The sequence below is a fragment of the Astyanax mexicanus genome, chromosome 15, assembly GCF_023375975.1.
Source record: "Astyanax mexicanus isolate ESR-SI-001 chromosome 15, AstMex3_surface, whole genome shotgun sequence".
In the NCBI taxonomy this organism is placed as follows: Eukaryota; Metazoa; Chordata; class Actinopteri; order Characiformes; family Acestrorhamphidae; genus Astyanax; species Astyanax mexicanus.
This window is the reverse complement of record NC_064422.1, coordinates 16,907,168-16,925,920: the sequence shown is the minus strand read 5'-3', so window position 1 is coordinate 16,925,920 and position 18,753 is coordinate 16,907,168. Positions and strand designations below refer to the sequence as shown.

Genomic DNA, 18,753 nt, shown 5'->3' with positions numbered 1-18,753 from the left:
ACGCTGACGATAATGTGAACAGAGTGATGATGAGCGCGGGATTCACTTTATTATTATTATTATGATGACTTTTTTTTTCTTTAGCTCTTAAAAGATCTAGTTAAATCTGTAATTAACAGTAAAATAAACAGCATCAGCTGAGCTATTATCCTTACAGTCCTGCCCAATCTCATCTGCTATTATCATTAGAATTGCTGTTATTATTATTATTACTACGATGGTTCATTTTGGACCCATGACTGTATAAAGCATGGAGAGAGTACAATGTCTGTTTTTTTTAATGTCGCAAAAATCTAGCACCACTGCTGATTGGTTCCAGTCGGAGGTGTAGCTCTGCCCATTCACATACAATTACAAACTCTTACTGCACCTTGCACTTCCATTTGTTGGCCACTTCATTAGAAACACCCACCAGCCTGTGCTTCCAATTGCTGGCCATTTCTTTGAAATACCTACCTTACAGTTCTACACTACACGACTTTTAGCCCAATTCTAAATCTGATTTCCAGTTGTGGCGAGTCTGTGCTAGTTGGCGCTAGTCTGAGACTCGATTTTTAGCCTCCAAACCGCTTCAGATTTCAGTTGCAGAAAATCAAATGCTTGATTTTTTTGGGCAGAATCTGTTAGTGTTAACCAATTTATCAACTCATGTCTAAAAAAGCCAATGCAAACAGACCTTGCCGGATGCATAACACGTACCATATTTTTGGCACTAAGGCACACTTAATATCCTCTCATTTCCCCCCCAAAAAGTGCGCCTTATGTACGAATTTTACCAATCAGGTTATAAGGAGCAGTAAAGCCACTCCCCTAAAGTACAGCTTTATACAGGAGTTTCACACACTAACCACGCTAAGCGCTAGCTCTTTCACCATACAGAGGTGAGTATATGAGACTGTAGCCTGCTTCTAACCCCAGCTAGCACTGCTGAAGCAGTATTAGCCTTACCCGCTAGCTCTTTCGCCATACAGGCGAGTACATCAGACTGTAGTTGTCATGTTTACGGTGTTAAACAAGCTACATGAGACAAACTGCTAGCTAATATCGTCCTGGCTTAGCGGAACAGTCAGGGTTCCTCAGTGTAGCTCTGTCGAGCGGAATTAGCCGCTAACCATGGCAAGCCTTAATGGAAATATCTAAAAGCTTACTGTAAATAAACAGAAGAGCTTTACTTACATAATAAAAAAGTACTTACCTTTGATGAATAGCAGACCCCCGTTCTTCCACAGCGTTCCAAGTTTCAGAAATTAACAGTTTGTCCAAACACCCTTACATTCTATAATGCAAGCTTCAGCTCCGACAGCCGCCATTACTGAACTGATGACATAAATATATACACATACTCTGCATAGCCTCCCGGTGCTGGCTTCTACGCTATGTGAAGTCTATGTATATGTTTTATTTTCAATACAGTGATGGAGGCGCACGGAGCTGAAGCTCGCGTTATGGGATGTAAACCGTGGCTTTTAATAAGCTTCTTTTCTTAATAAGCACTTTTTAATTTATTAATGCCTAGTTTTAAAAGTCAGGGCTCTCCAGATTCTTGAAAGGAGACATGGAGCTACTTTGAGCCTGGATAACAGTGGAAAAAGCCATTTACTGGGGGAAATTGTTACACATCACGCAGTCTAAAGAGTGTTTGGAAAATTGGAAATTTCTAAATCTACAGCAAAAGTCCATTTTACACCAGATTTTTTTTTATCAACTTGTAGGAGGGCTATCCCGTAAAGTTACAGAAATGTTCTGAAAACATGTCCTTTAATGGTGGCTCACAGCACGATTTATACTTTTTTTCAGACATTGGAGAAGCAGAGAATCATCAAAACACCAATTATTACACAATGATAGAACTGACAATGCTCTTTGATTTTTGGTTACAAGAATGGACACTTTAAAAACATTTATTAAACCAACAGATGTGTTTATTTTTGATAAACACTAAACACACACTGGACCACATACAGGAATAAAAGGTAAAAGAGCAATAAGAAACATTAACACTTACAGAACTTTGTTAATAACATAGAAAAGATGATAAAGAAGAAAAAAAGCACAGGAAAAAAAAATGAAGATTTATCAACAACTGGATGCCAGCAGAAGTTCATCAGACTGAAAACTTCAGGAGATTCCTGAAAATCCTTCCTGAACACAGCAATAAGGACATGGCTCAGGTTGACCTGCAAACAGAGGAACAGCAGAAAGGTCAATAAACAAATGAGATATTCAGTACAGGGACAACGATAAATGTGAAATTAAATTAATATTAATAATTCTTAAATATGCAAGTGTCTTCAGTCCTTTGGAAATAAATAGTCACTGATATCACAGTTCACTTTGTTAAAGGGGCACCCATTGACCTTAATAGGCTATCTTCACATTACCAGGCTTAAGTGACTCAAATCAGATTTTTTGCTCAATGAGGCTCAGATCTGACTTTTTAATGGCTGTGTGAATGTGTCATATTAGATTTTTTTCATATCAGATTTAAATTACTTTCATATGTGGTCCTAAATTGGATATGTATCTGATCCATGGACATGCGACATTAATGTAAATGATCAAATCGGAATTCATGCATCTTTTTGCTTTTGTGCATGCGCTACAGAATTAGTTCACATTACACGCAGACACAAGTCACTTAATATCACAATATTTTTATGGCATTTTCATGATAACTATACTTTTGGCGATATGACAAACACGGAACTACACTGAATACTAGGGGTGTCACGATTCTCTAAATCCTTGATTCGATTTTCTTTTTCTTTTCTTTTTTTTTTTTTTTTTACAGCAGAGAGGCCTATGCCAGTTTTAGATTAGTCTATGGTCAGTCATTGGTTTGATTCATTAAATTTACAATATCTCAAAAGGTGGGCTTGATATAAGTGATGCAAAGTGATACAAGTGTTCTGTAATACACCACATTAGGCACTTATGGTCAAATTTAAATAATTTAATTAAGATATATATATATATATATATATAAAAAATACCATCTAGTGGCTTTTTTGGTAGAATTAAAACAGCAACATAAAATAATGATAAAATACAGGAACATCCATGTACAAAATAGAACAATTAGAGCCTTAACAAACTGTACTCTATCCTACTATAACAGTTAAACATGAAAAATAAGACTAAGACTTTTTATATATTATATTTATATATTATATTTTAACTTTATCTGAGAGAAAGATGCTCCTTAAGGTATCAAAACTATTAACATATTTGAGGCTAGAAAAACAACTTATTTTTATATTTTCAAATTTTTCTTTAAGGAGATCGAGACAATGAAATATCGAAATCGTGACACCCCTACTGAATATACTACTGCAACAAAATTAAAATTACATTTTATGTTTGCATACAATATAATTTGGCACTGCTTTAACTAAGACATTAAACAAAATACAAGAATTTTATCAGATTTGTAACAGAAGTCAATGATCCAGAATGTCATGATATGAATAGTGCACTCCAAATATCTCCATATATCCATGATGAAATTAAAACAGACGATACTGCACAGATATAATCTGACTCTAGTGGACATATAATTGGAAATGAGAACAGTTTGAATTTTTATTTTGCTAAAAAGAAAAAAAAAATAGTACCCTGATGTGATTAATTAGAGGTGGGTGATATGGCATGATTTTCAAAAATGTTGGCGATATTATTGCAGATTATGCAATATGACACAACCCCTACTGTATAAACTGTGTAGCTGCATATAAACAGAGGTCTGAAAATTTACACCCACAGCTAACCACTGCTGTTACTGAACTGGATGAAATAAATATAGTAGCTAAGTAATGAAAGTCCAATGGAGTAGTGTATTTTCAGAAAATTGGCTTTGTCAAATCTTTATTACTATAGGCGATTCTGTAAGCGTGTTCTGTTCAGGCACCTCAGCAGAGTAATTAAAAGCTGCCAATAGCTGGAAAACAGGATCAGAGCTTTAATGAGCTGGACTTGCCCTTCACCCGACTGATGCAAACCAGGAGGCTCAGTTACTGCCTGGCAAGAACAACCACAAACCCAGTTAGGAGCTCAGTGTAATCCAGTTTAGGACAGAAGCAGGTCCAGCGAGTTGCCTCTGTCTATGCATCCCACTTGCTTTAGATAGACTGTCTGAGATCAGTCTGAAGCTCCATCCAGTGATTCACCTTTTAAATCACCACCCCCATCCAGGCTAGCTCAGCCGAGACTAAGGGTTCAGGTTCTGATTAAGGGCTTCTGGAGTGGGTTCTCTGAGGTGGTATCGACCACTGGAGGCTGAGATACTGCAGCTACACTCGACTGGACATCTTATTCCCATAATGAAGCAATAATTTAGGCAGTTACGAAGAGTGAAGATTATATTTTTAAATGGTTTTATGAGCTGCTGCTCTGTAAAATCTTAAAAAGATCAGTTGTGACGTGCGCATTTTAAAGTTGAATTATGAACAGCTATAATATGAAAAGTACAATGACTTGCATCAAAGAATCTTTGTGTATCTTTGTATTGTGCAGGCAACATAAAAAATTGTGCTGCTGTTACACAGATTTGTCGCCTCCACCAAAAGAAAAGAATTACATTGACTTACATTACGCAGCCGTTTTTATTCAAGCAACTTAAAAATAATTATGTACATAAGTGATAGAAGACATAAAAGTCCAAGGCCTAAAGGAGGCCAAGGGGAATAGTGGGAGGAAAGGAGGAGGAGCAGGAAATGAGGATAGAGGAGTTAGTTTGTTAGAGGTGTTGAGAGTACTGTATTTTTCACACTAAAAGGTGCACACTTAAAATCCTTTCATTTTTCCCCAAAATTGTCAGCGTGCCTTTTTATCCAGTATGTATGAATTTTACCCATCAGGTTCTTTTGTTGTTCATAGAGGAGTATATCAGACTGTAGACTGGGTGTTTACTGTGTTAAAACAAGCTGGAGCACTCAGGGTTCCTCAGTATAGTGCTGTCAGGCTGCTAGCTAGCAGTTAGATGCTAATGCTATTGCTCCAGCCTTATTGCTGGAGAAATTCGGGAATCTAAGCTTACTGTAAATAAACTGAAGCGGAAGAAAGTATTTTATTATTATAATTATTATTATTATTATTATTATTATTACAGTTTTGTTTACCAAGCTTAGCTTTACTTAAATTAGTTAGCTACCCCACCAGGGAGACCTGCAGAATTAGAATTTCGATATAGTGTCTCTTAAAACGCAACTTATGAAAATACACCAGAAAATAGACGTATATTGATAGTGCGCCTTATAATCTAGTGAGCCTTATATTGCAAACAATATACAGTAAATGCTCTTTAAAAAGAGCTCAGTCTTTAAAAAAATAAATAAATAAATAAAATAAAATAAAAAATAAAACTGCAAACAAAACGGCAATCAACAAATTTGTGTGTGAAAGCAATTTCGCACCAAGCCACATCGGCTTTGACACTCTGACAAGAGCTGCACGATATTGGAAAAATTTGACATTGCATTGTTTTGTTTTTTTAGACTGATCAAGAGCTGAGTCAGCACTTTAGAGTCAGTCAAGCACTCAAAACCCAAGAAAAACATCAAAACAATAATCAGACATTTAAATTGCCCTTTAAAAGAGGTAAATAAAAGCGTTTTTCTGGGAATAAAAGCGTGATTCCGGCTGTAACTAGAAATATCTGCGTGCACAGCTTTGGACAGGCTGTCTGACGCTGCTTAAAAGCATGTGTCTACCCATGTGCATGTATGCCAATGCCAGCTGCAACACAAGGCCTATGCCCTATAAAAAATTTGCAGAACGCTAGTGGATGCAATATCAACACTCCCCATCGGATAAATTGTAGCTGGACATCATTAGGAACCTCTACAACTCAATGCTGAAACATCTGTATTGTCTTGCTACACACGCGTTAAATACCATTTCTGTATGTGTGGCTCAACATATAATATGCCCATCAGTCAATGGATTTAATCATGTTAAAATCATGAATATATTTCACCTCCATCTCTTAGCACATCAAGTTCAATTTCAAATTACAGACTTCTCTATTCCAATATTATTCCAACATTTTAACCATATACGTCACACTGTTTAACGGCTCTTCTCCTTTAACCTTCAGTCCCAAAAACTGATCTGTTGAGATTATATAGAAGTGTTTATATAAAAAAAAAAAAACACACGACTGAAGGATTTCCTGATTTAGGTATCCGTCAATCATCTAAAAAGATATGAAGTAGCAGAACAGAGACAGATAGAGATCAGTATAGACTACAGCTGTAGTCCTATATATGCACACAGATGGGGGAGTGACTGTACACTGATGAATAAAGATAAAAGATACAGGCTGGTATTATCATTAAGCACAAAGTCGGACTGACTGATCCCCTTGACTGTAATTGATCCAACTATTTCTGCTATTTCCAATCAGAACCTTTAAATCCCTTCTTAATAATCATATGATGACATTGGGCTTCACTGAAACACGTCATTGGGTCACTGATTAACTCCAAGGGCATCTATGGCAGCTGCGTGACCCCTTTTATGGGTGACCTTGATGACACGACACTTGTTCATTTAGCCAAGCATCCTTTAAGCTGGGGGGGGATGGGGGGGGGTCTGAGCCTTTATCTCTTAGCATTTGAAAATGCTCAATGAGAGATTTACAGAATACTTTCCTTCTGAGTTTCTTGAGCAGTTTGACTGGGTCTGAGACCAACGAAGTTGTGCAAAAAAGAAAAAAAAAAAAAGCCACTCTTTCTCCACTGATACAGAGGGGGTAAAGGCCACTTATTGTCTTAATAATCACTTATTGTGTGTGTGTGTTGGCTGTCTGATGAATGCAGAGTGTATGTTTTTAATACATTGTTAATTGGGGTGCATTAAAATGTTGTATACCTTTAAAAGGGTGCTTGTGAAAGAAAACCGGTTGAAATACACTTCCTTATATAATCACATCACTTCGCTAAAATCTTTTATAGCTAAACAATATCTGGTCAAATATATTTTAAAAAATTATATAAATAAATGTATTTCCTGTATATCCAAGTAATAACAGATCAATAAGAAAAAAATAAACAGATTAATCAATAAACAAACTAATTGTTAGTTGGAGCCCTAAAACAGAGCAAATCATTTTCTGTATTTATTTATTTATTATACTTAAGGATAATGTGTTTTATAAATGAACATGAAACTGTGAGTACTGAACTTTTCTTTTTTCATTTCTTACTGAAACTGGACTTAAATATCTGTATTTAATTAATTTCAATGCATTTGAAACCATTACTAATAAGATTTTCCATTTCTCTTCAATGCTGATCCAGGTAGGTTTCAACTCCTAGTTTATTTAAAACAAAAAATCCCACATTGCCTTGCCTTACAATAATGAAAATCTCAATTCCTAGACACATCTATTCTTCTCCTCATGACTGAGTGAACTTACTTGGGTTTGGTCTCTGCGTCAGTGACCTGGCGGATGTAGATGGCGTCTGCGGGGTGGGAGATGTCGCCCTGCTCCTGCATGTAGGACGAAGCAATGGCCACCAGAGAGCCGTCATTGCTGAAGGCCAGCGAGGCGATGCTGGTGGAGTACCGGTGGAACTGGCACAGGCGCTTCTTGTTAAACGGGTCCCAGATGTTGACAAAGCCGTCAGAGCCACCTGCAGACAGGTGATGAGTCAAGGTCACGATGATCTAGAACAGCAACTGTGCAGATCTGACTGAGGGCTACTGAACTGAAGCTGGAGGACATCCAATAAAGACTGTTGAAAAGGTCAATGAGGTCAAGTGGCAGAAGGTGAACTAAACATTTAGGTTAACCCATGAAAACCTAGGCTTATTACTCAGTATAAATTGCTAGACTATTTTTATCTTAATGGAATACTTACAGATATTTATGTGTCAGGTGTTTGTTGTTTAAAAGCATACATATATGCTTTAAATATACGAATTCTCTGGTGGTGCTGGTCCACAATGTTATATCAAGTCAGTGCAGTGTTTTCCCAGAAAATCTTACAACACTTCATGCTTTTCTCTGCTGACAATTTTATAGATATGCAGGTTTCATTTTCCAGCAGGATTTGGCACACTGCCAAAAGTACCAATTGGTCTTATGTAATACTCAAAATTTTTGAGACTCTGATTTTTGGGTTTTTATTAGCTGTAAGCCATAATCAACAATAAAACACTAAAGATAGATCTTTGTAGATATTACATCAATATAATATATGAGTTGCACATTTTGAATTGAAATACTGAAAAAGTAACTTTTAAATGATATTCTAATTATTTAAGATAGATGCACCTGTAGCTGGACAGATCCAAATTACCTGATCTATTCATTCATGGGCTCACTAGGACACTACCCAGATTCTGTACTAATTAAAGAAAAAAAAAAGTTTGTGAAAGAGGCCTATACCTAGACTAATAGAGAATCTTCAGTATTTTATTTTTTTAATTATTATTTTTTTTTTACTGACCTGTGGCGAAAGTGTTGTGGACGCTGTGGAAGGAGATTGCGTTGACGGGGTACACCTGCTCTATGCCGTTCTCCTTCAGCCTGTGGCACTTAAAAGCATATTTCTTCTTCTGTACCTCCAGACTGGGGTCCAGATACTCCACAGCCACCCTTCCCTCAATCGAGCTCAGAACGTAGCCCTGCAACACAATAAAAAAAAAACCCCAACAAATTAAAGTGTGAAAGAGCAAAGGATGGCAGCAAAAAGTGAACAGGATAAAATAAAAGATATTTATGGTAAAATATTGGTTTTCTTTGTCAGCAACAAGACACAGTTAGTGAAAGATGTTATACAGGTTGGTTTACCTGTTTGTTGGGGAAGGCCCGGATGCAGCGGGTCTGGTATTTCAGACTGGACTCCCGCCTCTGCTGGACGTATCCCATGTTTCTCAGGTCCCAGACGAGCACCCTTCTTCCGGCCGTCCCCACTATGAGCCGATCCCCAGCCACAGACAGTGTGTAGACCTATAGTCCAACCAAAAACAATCAATCACAAAAAGCCCTCTTCATAACCAAGGCAGAATTATTTAATAATTATGTCAACCATGTTTACACAAGAAACTTTAGGAAATTTAAGGAAAACATTCCAACAATTCCTTGTTTTCCAAACATGAATACATACATTGCTACTTTGTTAATGATACCCTGCCCTACATCAGACCTCTACACTGATGTGAAAAATGAAATATGGATTAATATGTAAATAAACTATTCTCTTTTAAGTAATAAATGCTCAATAGGAACACCACAGCATGCAGAGCAGATCACAAAGCAACTGCCCAAATCTGATAGTTGTAGCCAGGTAACAAACATTCAGAGAGTATCCTGGACAGTGATTAAGTCTAGGCTTAGATATATTTTCCTTGCTATGGAAACAGACGCTTGATGTGCGAGTGGTGTGTCTGAAACTCTCTCAGACCTTCTCAGGCTGGGTGAAGGTGCCAGCATTGCAGGGGGTGCGAGGGTCCCACAGCCTCACAGACATGTCCCAGCTGCCCGTCACCATAACATTAACCTCTGGGCAGTACTCCACACACCGAATCGGTGCATCATGTGTTCCGACTATTGTGTCTAAAGAGGAAATACATATAAAATCACATACTAATAATCATTACAGTGAATAGAAACAGTGTCTGGAATTATATTAAGCATTTGTTAATCCTTCAATCATTTAATATGGTTATAAAGTTTAAACTGTACCTTGATCTGTATTTAAGTCATGCATCTTTAACTGATTATCCAGTCCACCGCTCCAAGCATGTGTTGGATCCTGTAACAGAACAGTTTATAAATATTTGTGCGCATGTGTTTGCCTGAGCAAATGATTACTTCGAGATGATTACAATTACAAAACCTTGTATAAGACAACTGCTGCATTTCAACAATATCCTTAATCACATATTCACGATCATACATAGCAGTGTAATGTAGAGCAAATACATATTTTTCGAAATGTAAAGCACACTTAAAATCCTTTAATTTTCCCAAAAATCGTCAGTGTGCCTTTTAATCTGCTACACGGCATGTATAAATATTACCAGTCAGGTTGTAAGGAGCAGTAAAGCCACTCTGCTAAAGTGGCTGGCTAGCACTGCTGGAGCAGTATTAGCATTAGCCACTAATTGCACTAAGCGCTAGGTGTTTTATCATTCAGAGGTGAGCATTATTGGCCAGTAGACTGTTGCTAATCCCAGCTAGCACTGCTGGAGCAGCATTAGCTGCTAACCACTAGCTCTAACTAGGCCTGTTTTCATGCATGTACAGAATAAGAAATCAGAGAATACTCCAAAAATACAAACAATTCTCTGTTTCAGTTTTTTTTTTTTACATCACAATATCTTAATATTGCAGATGTCACTTTCTTCCAATATCATGACAACCTATGAACGACCTATGACAGATGTATCTGTAATTAACTTACATAAAAGGCACAGTCGAGCACCGGTGCCAGATGCTGGTACTTCATCCTCATTGAGTTCCCTCCAACATCGTACAGACGGACTGTGGAATCCCAGGAGGAGACCAGGAGAAACTGGGATGTGGTGGGACTGAACTTCACTGCAGAGATGCTGTCGTCAGGCAGCTGGTTCAGCTTGAACTCGTTTGAGCCAGTCATCTAAAACACAAAGAAACACAAGATTCAACATTAGCATCAGCCTCTTCAGTTTTAATACAATTCTCAATCCAGCTACTAAATGTTTCAGTACAGGGGTGATAACTTTCTGGAGAACGTTTTCTATATCCAGAAAAGACTCTGATTTAAAAATTGGTCAGGATTCACAATATTAGAAACACCTTTTTTTTTTAGACAGGACTGACACATTAGAATGTTATCTGATAAGATGCTCTACTTAACAGCACAAACTCCAGTTTCCAATTTTAAAACATCTGCAAAAAGGAATAACATAACATATCCAGTTGCATTTATTACAACTGGATTTATAGCAAACCTTACAAAATCTCACTCCTTTATGTTTCCTGTTAGTGAAACCATGAAAATGAGGCCTAATTTATTGAGACACTAATTGGTAGAAGTGCTAGTACAGTAAACTGTATACTACTACTACAGGCGAGGCTCTCAGAACACTAAGTAGGAAAACTGACAAGCGCAGGCATTCCTAGAAGGAAACTGTAATGGGGCCTGTTAATGATTTGATTGGTGGACTTATCAGGTGTGTTAGCAGCACAGAGAGCAGGTCGGGAGCATTTAGGACCATTATTGGACAATCATTAGCATACATACACACACACACACACAATCCATAGAATAGTAAATGCCTTAAGCAGAGGCAGCTGGACAGTACATTCAGGTTCCTGCATCCTAATGCTACTCCTGAATCAGGACTGAAACCACTGCATGGGTGGAAAAAAAGAAATGTCAAAGAGACTGTTCCTCAAAGCAGAACTTATTTAAGCCAGATAGCTAGCTAAAATACACATCTAAAGGCCTACCTAACAGCATGAGTTTAGAGTTGTGTTATACAGCTATAGTGTCTTGAAAATGTTTCTGCCCCCTTACAGATTTCTTTAGTTTTTTTTAATCATACTTATGTTTTTCAGATTATAAACCAAACTGTAAGCTGAGAAAATACAATATGGAATATAATGAAGAGGAAAGTAAATAATCAAGCCATCAAACCAAGCTAAAATGCTTGAATCCAAAAGCAGTGGGCAAGACTGGTGGAGAAGAACATACCACGATGCATGAAAACCAATTAAAAATCAGCGGTATTTCACCAAATATTGATTTCTGAACTTTTCAAACTTGATTTCTTTGCATTATTAAAAGGTCTGCAAATAAATGCTCCAAATGACAATATTTTTATTTGGAATTTGGGAGAAGTGTCTGTAGTTTATAGAATAAAACAACAATGTTCATTTTACTGACATACACTTATAAATAGCAAACTGATTCAGAAACTAAAAGTAGGCTCTTAATTTTTTCCAGGGCTGTATATGCATTTAAAAAAAGAAAAATCTAATATAATTTTTTCCCCAACCATATATTTAGTTTTACTGCACAGGGATAATTTGTGAAATAAAATAACCTACAAAAAAAATTATATCGGATAAAGTTAACAATTTAAAACAAAGCTTTAAATAAAAACCTAATTTATTAATTATTTTATTAATGTATTTACTAAATATTGTTTTTGAGTGCATTACAGACAGAAACATAATCACTGGAACATAATTCGGGTCTGAAAAGAGGATTAATAGATACATTTATCATTTAAAAAATGATTTTTGGGTTTACTTATGTTACATTTTCCTGATATTTAAGTTTGTTAGAATGAGAAGAAATCTACAGGGGGTAAATACATTTTCAAAGTACTGTAAGTCACTCTGTTACCTGTACTAAGATTCCAGAAACACAACTGAGAACCAGTGGGCTAAACCTCCTTCATTAGGTAAGAGCTACTCAGCTTCTTGGGTCCTACAGCTAGCTCACATAAATTAATTAATTCCAAGAAATAACGTACAGTCCAAAATTAACATTAGCTCAGCAAGTGCTGATTTAACTAGTTTTAATAGGCTTAAAATGATTTAACTAGTGCTCAGGACTGAGAAGTAGCTTAGTTAACTATGTTAATATTTCTAGAAGCTACTAGAGAGCACTTAAAGCTACGTTAGCTAACTAGCAAATGTGGACAGCAAGCCAGCTAGCTAGAAACCGCTTATTAAAAGTCAGTTTAAATTATTAAGAACCGCAACAATAATAACAGAACCGAAATACTTAAAAACAAACCTCTCTTACAGAATAGTAACAGTAGTTAGCTAACGCTAGCTAGCTAGGTTAGTTAGCTTAGCATAGCATAGCTCAGCTCAGCTCAGAGGCTCAGCTAGCCCACACAGAATGGTACACAGCATGTCTTCATTATAAACCCGGCGCTCTGAATATAATACCGATATCTGAAGCCGCTATATAATAACTTCATATTAATAATAACTCACCTTGAGATTTTACACCAGCTCAGTTCTCTCCAATCCTCCAAAAACTGATATAATTTATCTTAGCTTAGCAGCTCAGAGCGCCGTGTCCGCTGTGTAACTCCTGCTCTCCCGGCGCTGAAGCGAGCGGCGCTCTGATTGGTCAACTCAAAATTCGTAACAGTTCCGCTAAACGCTCTGATTGGTGGGTTTAAAATCTGAGGTATGCGCTCTGTAACGTTGGATTGGCTACAAAGAAGACCGCGGAGACACCGAAATAAAAAATATAATTAATTTAAGCAAAAAAAAAAAAAGAAGAAAAAGAAAATACAAACAAAAAATCTTAAAAATATGCAACAAATATATTATATGTAATAAATATATGCATTTTATTTGATTATTTAAAAAAAAAACTTTCTTCATTGTAAATTAAAATACTTAACTCAACAAAACTATGAAGAAAAAATATTAAATTATTTAGTAAAAATATATGTTCTATATTTTAGATTCTTCAAATTGTTCACCTCTTGATTAGATGACATCTTTGCTCTGTATCTTGGCTGGATTTTCTCAGTAAGCTTTATGAGGTAAATCTCACCTGGAATCTCCTTCAGTTAACAGCTGTGCTGAATTGTCAAAAGTTAGGCCCAATCCCATTTCACCCCTTGTCCCTACCCCTTACCCCTAGTCCTCTGTTTTGGGTGTGCACGCAAAGTGGTAGGGATGTTTCAATTCTCCTTAGGCTGGAGGGATAGGAGGAAGGGATAGAGCTTGTTAGCCCTTCATACGGAGATTTTTCAGAGGCACACTTTAAACCAAGGAGCATGAGAATCACTGGTAAGATGGTGAAACAAGTGACCAAAGAAACCCAAAAATTATTTTCCTTGTTAGAAGTGAAAATTAGCACTATATTACCCTAGTTTAATGTGTAGTTTTAATGTTTTATGGTTGAATTTTTCATAACAAGCTTAAAAAAAGATCGCTAGTAGTTTGTCTTACTAGCTAGCTAGCTAGCTAAGTGTCCCGTTCCACCTTAAATGGTGCAACAGATGGCAGAGACTGCAGCATTTAAGGTGGAATGGAACAATAGAAAATAAAATAAAATAAAAGCTAATCAAAGCTCATTTCAGCTTAATTAACCAGCAGCTAGGTTTCTCCTGATGACGTATCGGGTGATTCAAGGGTTGTCCCCATTCTTAGTGGCAGGATTTCATCCCTTCCCCTAGTAACTCTGTTCCAAGGGGAAGGGTTACACTCCAAAAAAGGGGTAGGGGTAAGTGGTAGGGCCAACATTGAATTGAATTTAATATGTTTGAGAACATCAGTTGTGTTGTGAAGAGGTAGAGTTGGTATACTATGAATAGCTCTATTTGAGTAATGTTCTAATCCATATTATTGCAGGAACTGCTCAACTAAGTGAAGAAAAAATACTTTAAGAAATGAATGTCAGTCAATTTGAAACATTTCAAGAACTTTGAAAGTATCCTCAAGTGCAGTCGCAAAGACCATCAAAAAGGTTATGATGAAACTGGCTCTCATCAGGAACGACCCCAGGAAAGGTAAACTAAGAGTTAGTTCTGTTGTACAGGATAAGTTCATTAGAGCAGCCTCAGGGTAGGCAGTAGTCCTTAGTAAGCCAGTAACAGTGCTTTAATTCGTAAGAGTATAATTGAAAAAACTAATAGTTTAGTATAAATAAAAATCAGGAGCTCAATCATACTACAAACATATTGTAATTCTTAAAATAAAAAATGCACTCGTAACTTAGGGCACATGAGACATTATTACAGACATCCCAAGTTGCAAAAATTAATTTCAGTGAAAATGTGACACTGTTAGAATTATTAGAGTAATATCATAATAAAATCAACCTAATATTCTTCAATGCCTTTTTCTCAAGTTTTCAATGCCAGCAAAAAGACAAAAACTACTTTTACATAATGTCATGCTTTTTTTGTGTGCCTTTTGTTTTGTGTGCCATTTTGCCATAACACACAAATTCATTCCAGCTGCTGAAAAAATATTTGCTGTTGCCAGTAACATTTACTGTCCTTGAGTGGCACAACGGTCTTAAGTGCTGATTCTGGTGTGAGCTTTCAGGACATCTCTCTCTCTGGGTGTATAGGATGGTCCTCCCTCTCCATCATCACTCAGTGACATAACTAGCAAGATTAGCATTCCAGAGGCTAATACAGGCTAATAAACACACAGTGTAACTCTTAGAATAGATTTAATAACTGTTATAAATCACTAGAAATGTTTATTTAAATCGGAAACATCCAGGACGGCCTGGAAATGATCAGGTGTTCGTACAGGTAGGTGTGTTTACAGTTTACAGGTGTGTAAAAATGTGTGTGTAGTCTGTGTGTGTGTGTGTGTGAGTGGTGTGTAGTCCGGTTTGTTATACAGGGTGTATACAGGTGTGTATAGGTGTGCACAGGTGTGTATGTGTGTATCAATGCAATGGTGTATAGTCCAGTTTGTTATAAAGACTGTATAAGGGCAGGCCTGCAATAGTGCACCCTGGGTAATAGAAAGACATGCCCGCAGGAAGGGGTGGGGCAAGGGGCATGGCCAGGAGAGTCCGTGAGGAGGATGAGGATGGTGATGAAGCTTCGAGCTCAGCAGACAGCTGTCTCTTCCACTTGTTCCTGCGGTTCTGGAACCAGGTCTTCACCTGGGTCTCAGTCAGGTGCAGGCTGGAGGCCAGGCCGGCCCGTTCCGAGCTGCTCAGGTAGCGCTTGGTGTGGAAGGCGGTCTCCAGCTGGAACACCTGAGTGCGGGAGAACACCGTCCTGGTCTTCTTCCTCCCCCCGCTGCAGCCCTCCCCCTCCCCCTCCAGCTCCATATCCCTGTCCCGATCTCCATTCGCCCACCTTGGACCACCAGCACCGCCGGGACCACAGGAACCGACCCTCACTTGCCCTTTAGCTCCTGCCTTCAGAGCAGGACTGCAGTCTGTCAGATACATAGAACAACATTCATCATCAGTATCATCATCATCATCATCATGAACATTAATATACTACATTGATTACTACTATACATGTTATCATCATCATTATCACCTCTATCATCATTATTGTTAGTGTTGCTGTTATACCAGTAATTATATACAGTAATACTGATACATGGATTGTAAAAATGTATGAGGTATATAAATTATATAGTGAAAATATATCGTAGCTGTCCAATAAAAACCAAGCATCTCCATTTTTGACTATTTTTATTCTCCAAAAATTACCTGAAATAAACTCTTTAAACATTAACTTCAACTAAAAATTAAAAATGCTTTATCTTTCACAATAAAAGTACTGTTTTAAGGGTACATGGTTTCACTGGACACCAATTGTTTTTGCTTTTTTGTCAAACTGATATTTTCCAATTATCAAACAAACATTAAACACTACTGAACATTCCTTTGAGTGGCCAGTCGAACAAAAGTTTTCCAAAAAGGGCATGGACAACTCATCTAGGAGGTCACAAAAGAACTTCGGCCGGTGTTAATTATTTAATAATAGGAAAGAGACTGTTCAAAATGGGTCTTTATGGGAGACTTCCATGGCAAAAAACTCTGCAGCCCAAAAAGAACACAACGACCCATTTTACATTTGCTAAAAAAACATCTTTATGGTCCCCAGGACTTTAGGTAAATATTCTTCAGACTGACGTGAGAAAAGTGAAACTTTTTGGAAGGTGTGTGTCCCATATTATCTAGTGTAAAACTAATTTCACATAATTTCAGAAAAAGAACATTATACTGAATGTAAAACATGGTGGTGGTAGTGTGATGGTCTGGGGCTGCTTTGCTGCTTTAGGTTTTGGACAATTTGCTGTAATAGATAAAACCAGGAATTCTGCTGTTTACCTGACAATCCTGAAGGAGAATTTCAGTCATTTAAAAACTGCCTTTTATAAATATCAGTAAAAAGCAAAATCAAAAGGGGGGCAAATACTTTTTGTACCACTTTACTCCTAGGTCTGTCATAATAGAAATCTTTTGACAATATATTATTCCAGATATTATTATACTATTATAAATAAAGAAAAAAGATACATTAAACAGCTGTTTTCAAACAAAATTTAGGCTCTTCTAAGGAAACACAATGGGTAATATATTGAGGTCAGTTTATCTCTATATCTTATAATAAGTCAATAACATATAGGCTGTGCACTCTTTAAGAGTTTCTTTAGGGATAGCAACAGCCCAATATCAAATATTTTTAAACATTATTATAATAAATAATATTTATAAATGTGAATGAGTGTATGTGCACCCTGGGTTGGACTGTACGGTGTGGCTGATGATGTTGCTAAGTTGCTAAGATGTTGCTAAAAAAATTAAAAATGCCCATTAAATCACAAATCATTGCTGTCCAATGAAAAACAAGCATCTCCATTTTGTTAATTTTTAGTTTATCATCTAATTTTAATGCAGAAACTGTCCTTAACACTCTGTCACCGTGGGCTGAATGGACCAACAGAAAATCTCAAAAATTACCTAAAATAAACTCATTTTTTTACTTTTTACTTTTTGACTTCCATTGACATTTAAAGTTAAGGACGGTTTACCTCTCTAATGTAAAATTGCTATTTTATATATACTTGTTTTTTTATTGGACAATGACGATATGTTTTATTTATTTTTGCTGATCTAATAGATTATTTAAATAAATATGCATTTGTTTATCATATAAATTGATAAGATATCATCATATGCAACCTTCATTAAAGGACATGGTCACTCAATTATCCTCAACATATTAATATACAAAATACATCTGCAGCTGAACTGAGTAGTTTAATTAGTTGAACTAGTTTTTTATTGTAAAATAATAGATTGTAAGTGTCATAATGAGGACTGAGGTTCTCCAGAACATCTCAACACCGCTGATTACATCAAACCCACTATCTACCAGTTTAAATAAAAATAATAGTAATAGTAATTTTACAGGAGAAGGAAACCACCCTTGTTATATTTCAATGGAAGTCAATGTAAAAAGATTTTAATTGAACACTGTTTGGAGCATTTCTATTGGTCTGTTCTTCATTAGATTCTGACACGATATGAAAAACAACAGCCAGATTCATATAATTAAGAAAAGCGAAAACGGTCAAAGGTTTGGAAACAGCAAATCCCACAGAGAGGGCACGAGCGCTGGTTACTCACCAAATTGCGCACCTGTGAGGGTCCCGCGCGCCGCTCCGTGCCCCACCGCGGGGCACGCGCACTCTTCCTCCTCCTCGTCCTCTTCCTCCTCTTCCTCTCCGAGGATGGTCCTGATGCTGAAGCTGCTGCGGGCTCTTCTCGGGCGCTGCATCAATCAGATCCGCCAATCACTGAGCCCCGCGGCGCCTTTCATCTCCCCGCCCGCCCGTCCATCCGTCTGTGTGTCCGTTTATTTGTTTGTTTGTTTGTTTTTTATTTATTCATTAAAAGCCTATCAGAAAGTTCGCGCCGCTGTAGAAATGTGCGCCTCGTGCGTCTGCTTGAGCCCACACTGTGTTGGAGTGTGTGTGTGTGTATCTGTGTGCGCGCGCGCGCGTGCGTGTTTGTGTGTATAATGTGTGTGTAAGCGCGCGCTCCTGTGAGCCAATCGCGTGCGCAAAGCCAGCCCGGATATTATACACCAGAGCAAAGGAAATTAAAGACCTCACACACGCGCGTTTTCCCCGTCGTTTAGTGCAATTCATCTTTTGTACCATATTTATTATTTTATTATTTTATTCAAATAAATACATGTTTTATTAGAAAGCCTTATTACATGTAACATTTATTACAGTCCAATAAATGTATCACATTTTAAAAGACTGTATTACTTTTTTTATTT

At 37.1% G+C, this 18,753-nt stretch overlaps 2 protein-coding genes across 3 annotated transcripts; both read right to left on the bottom strand.

Annotated features, from left to right (window-relative positions):
• Positions 1-1,900: 1,900 nt before the first annotated feature.
• Positions 1,901-13,102, bottom strand: bub3 (BUB3 mitotic checkpoint protein). Of its 2 annotated transcripts, XM_007260918.4 has the most exons (8): positions 12,947-13,102; positions 10,413-10,607; positions 9,692-9,761; positions 9,411-9,562; positions 8,798-8,956; positions 8,454-8,631; positions 7,418-7,634; positions 1,901-2,177 (listed from the first exon to the last, which is right to left on the bottom strand). In XM_007260918.4, exons 2-8 carry the CDS (start codon positions 10,605-10,607, stop codon positions 2,168-2,170), a joined length of 981 nt encoding a protein of 326 aa, XP_007260980.1. In that variant the 5' UTR covers positions 12,947-13,102; the 3' UTR covers positions 1,901-2,167. The 2 variants fall into 2 exon arrangements, with proteins under 2 accessions (XP_007260980.1, XP_049320829.1); XM_049464872.1 differs by lacking the exon at positions 1,901-2,177 and having other exon boundaries at positions 7,414-7,634.
• Positions 13,103-15,135: 2,033 nt separating this feature from the next.
• LOC111191353 (homeobox protein HMX2-like) lies at positions 15,136-18,451 on the bottom strand. Its single transcript, XM_022666065.2, has 2 exons — positions 18,093-18,451; positions 15,136-15,880 (listed from the first exon to the last, which is right to left on the bottom strand). The coding sequence occupies exons 1-2, from the start codon at positions 18,241-18,243 to the stop codon at positions 15,378-15,380; spliced, it is 654 nt and encodes a 217-aa protein (XP_022521786.1). The 5' UTR covers positions 18,244-18,451; the 3' UTR covers positions 15,136-15,377.
• Between the last annotated feature and the right edge of the window lie 302 nt (positions 18,452-18,753).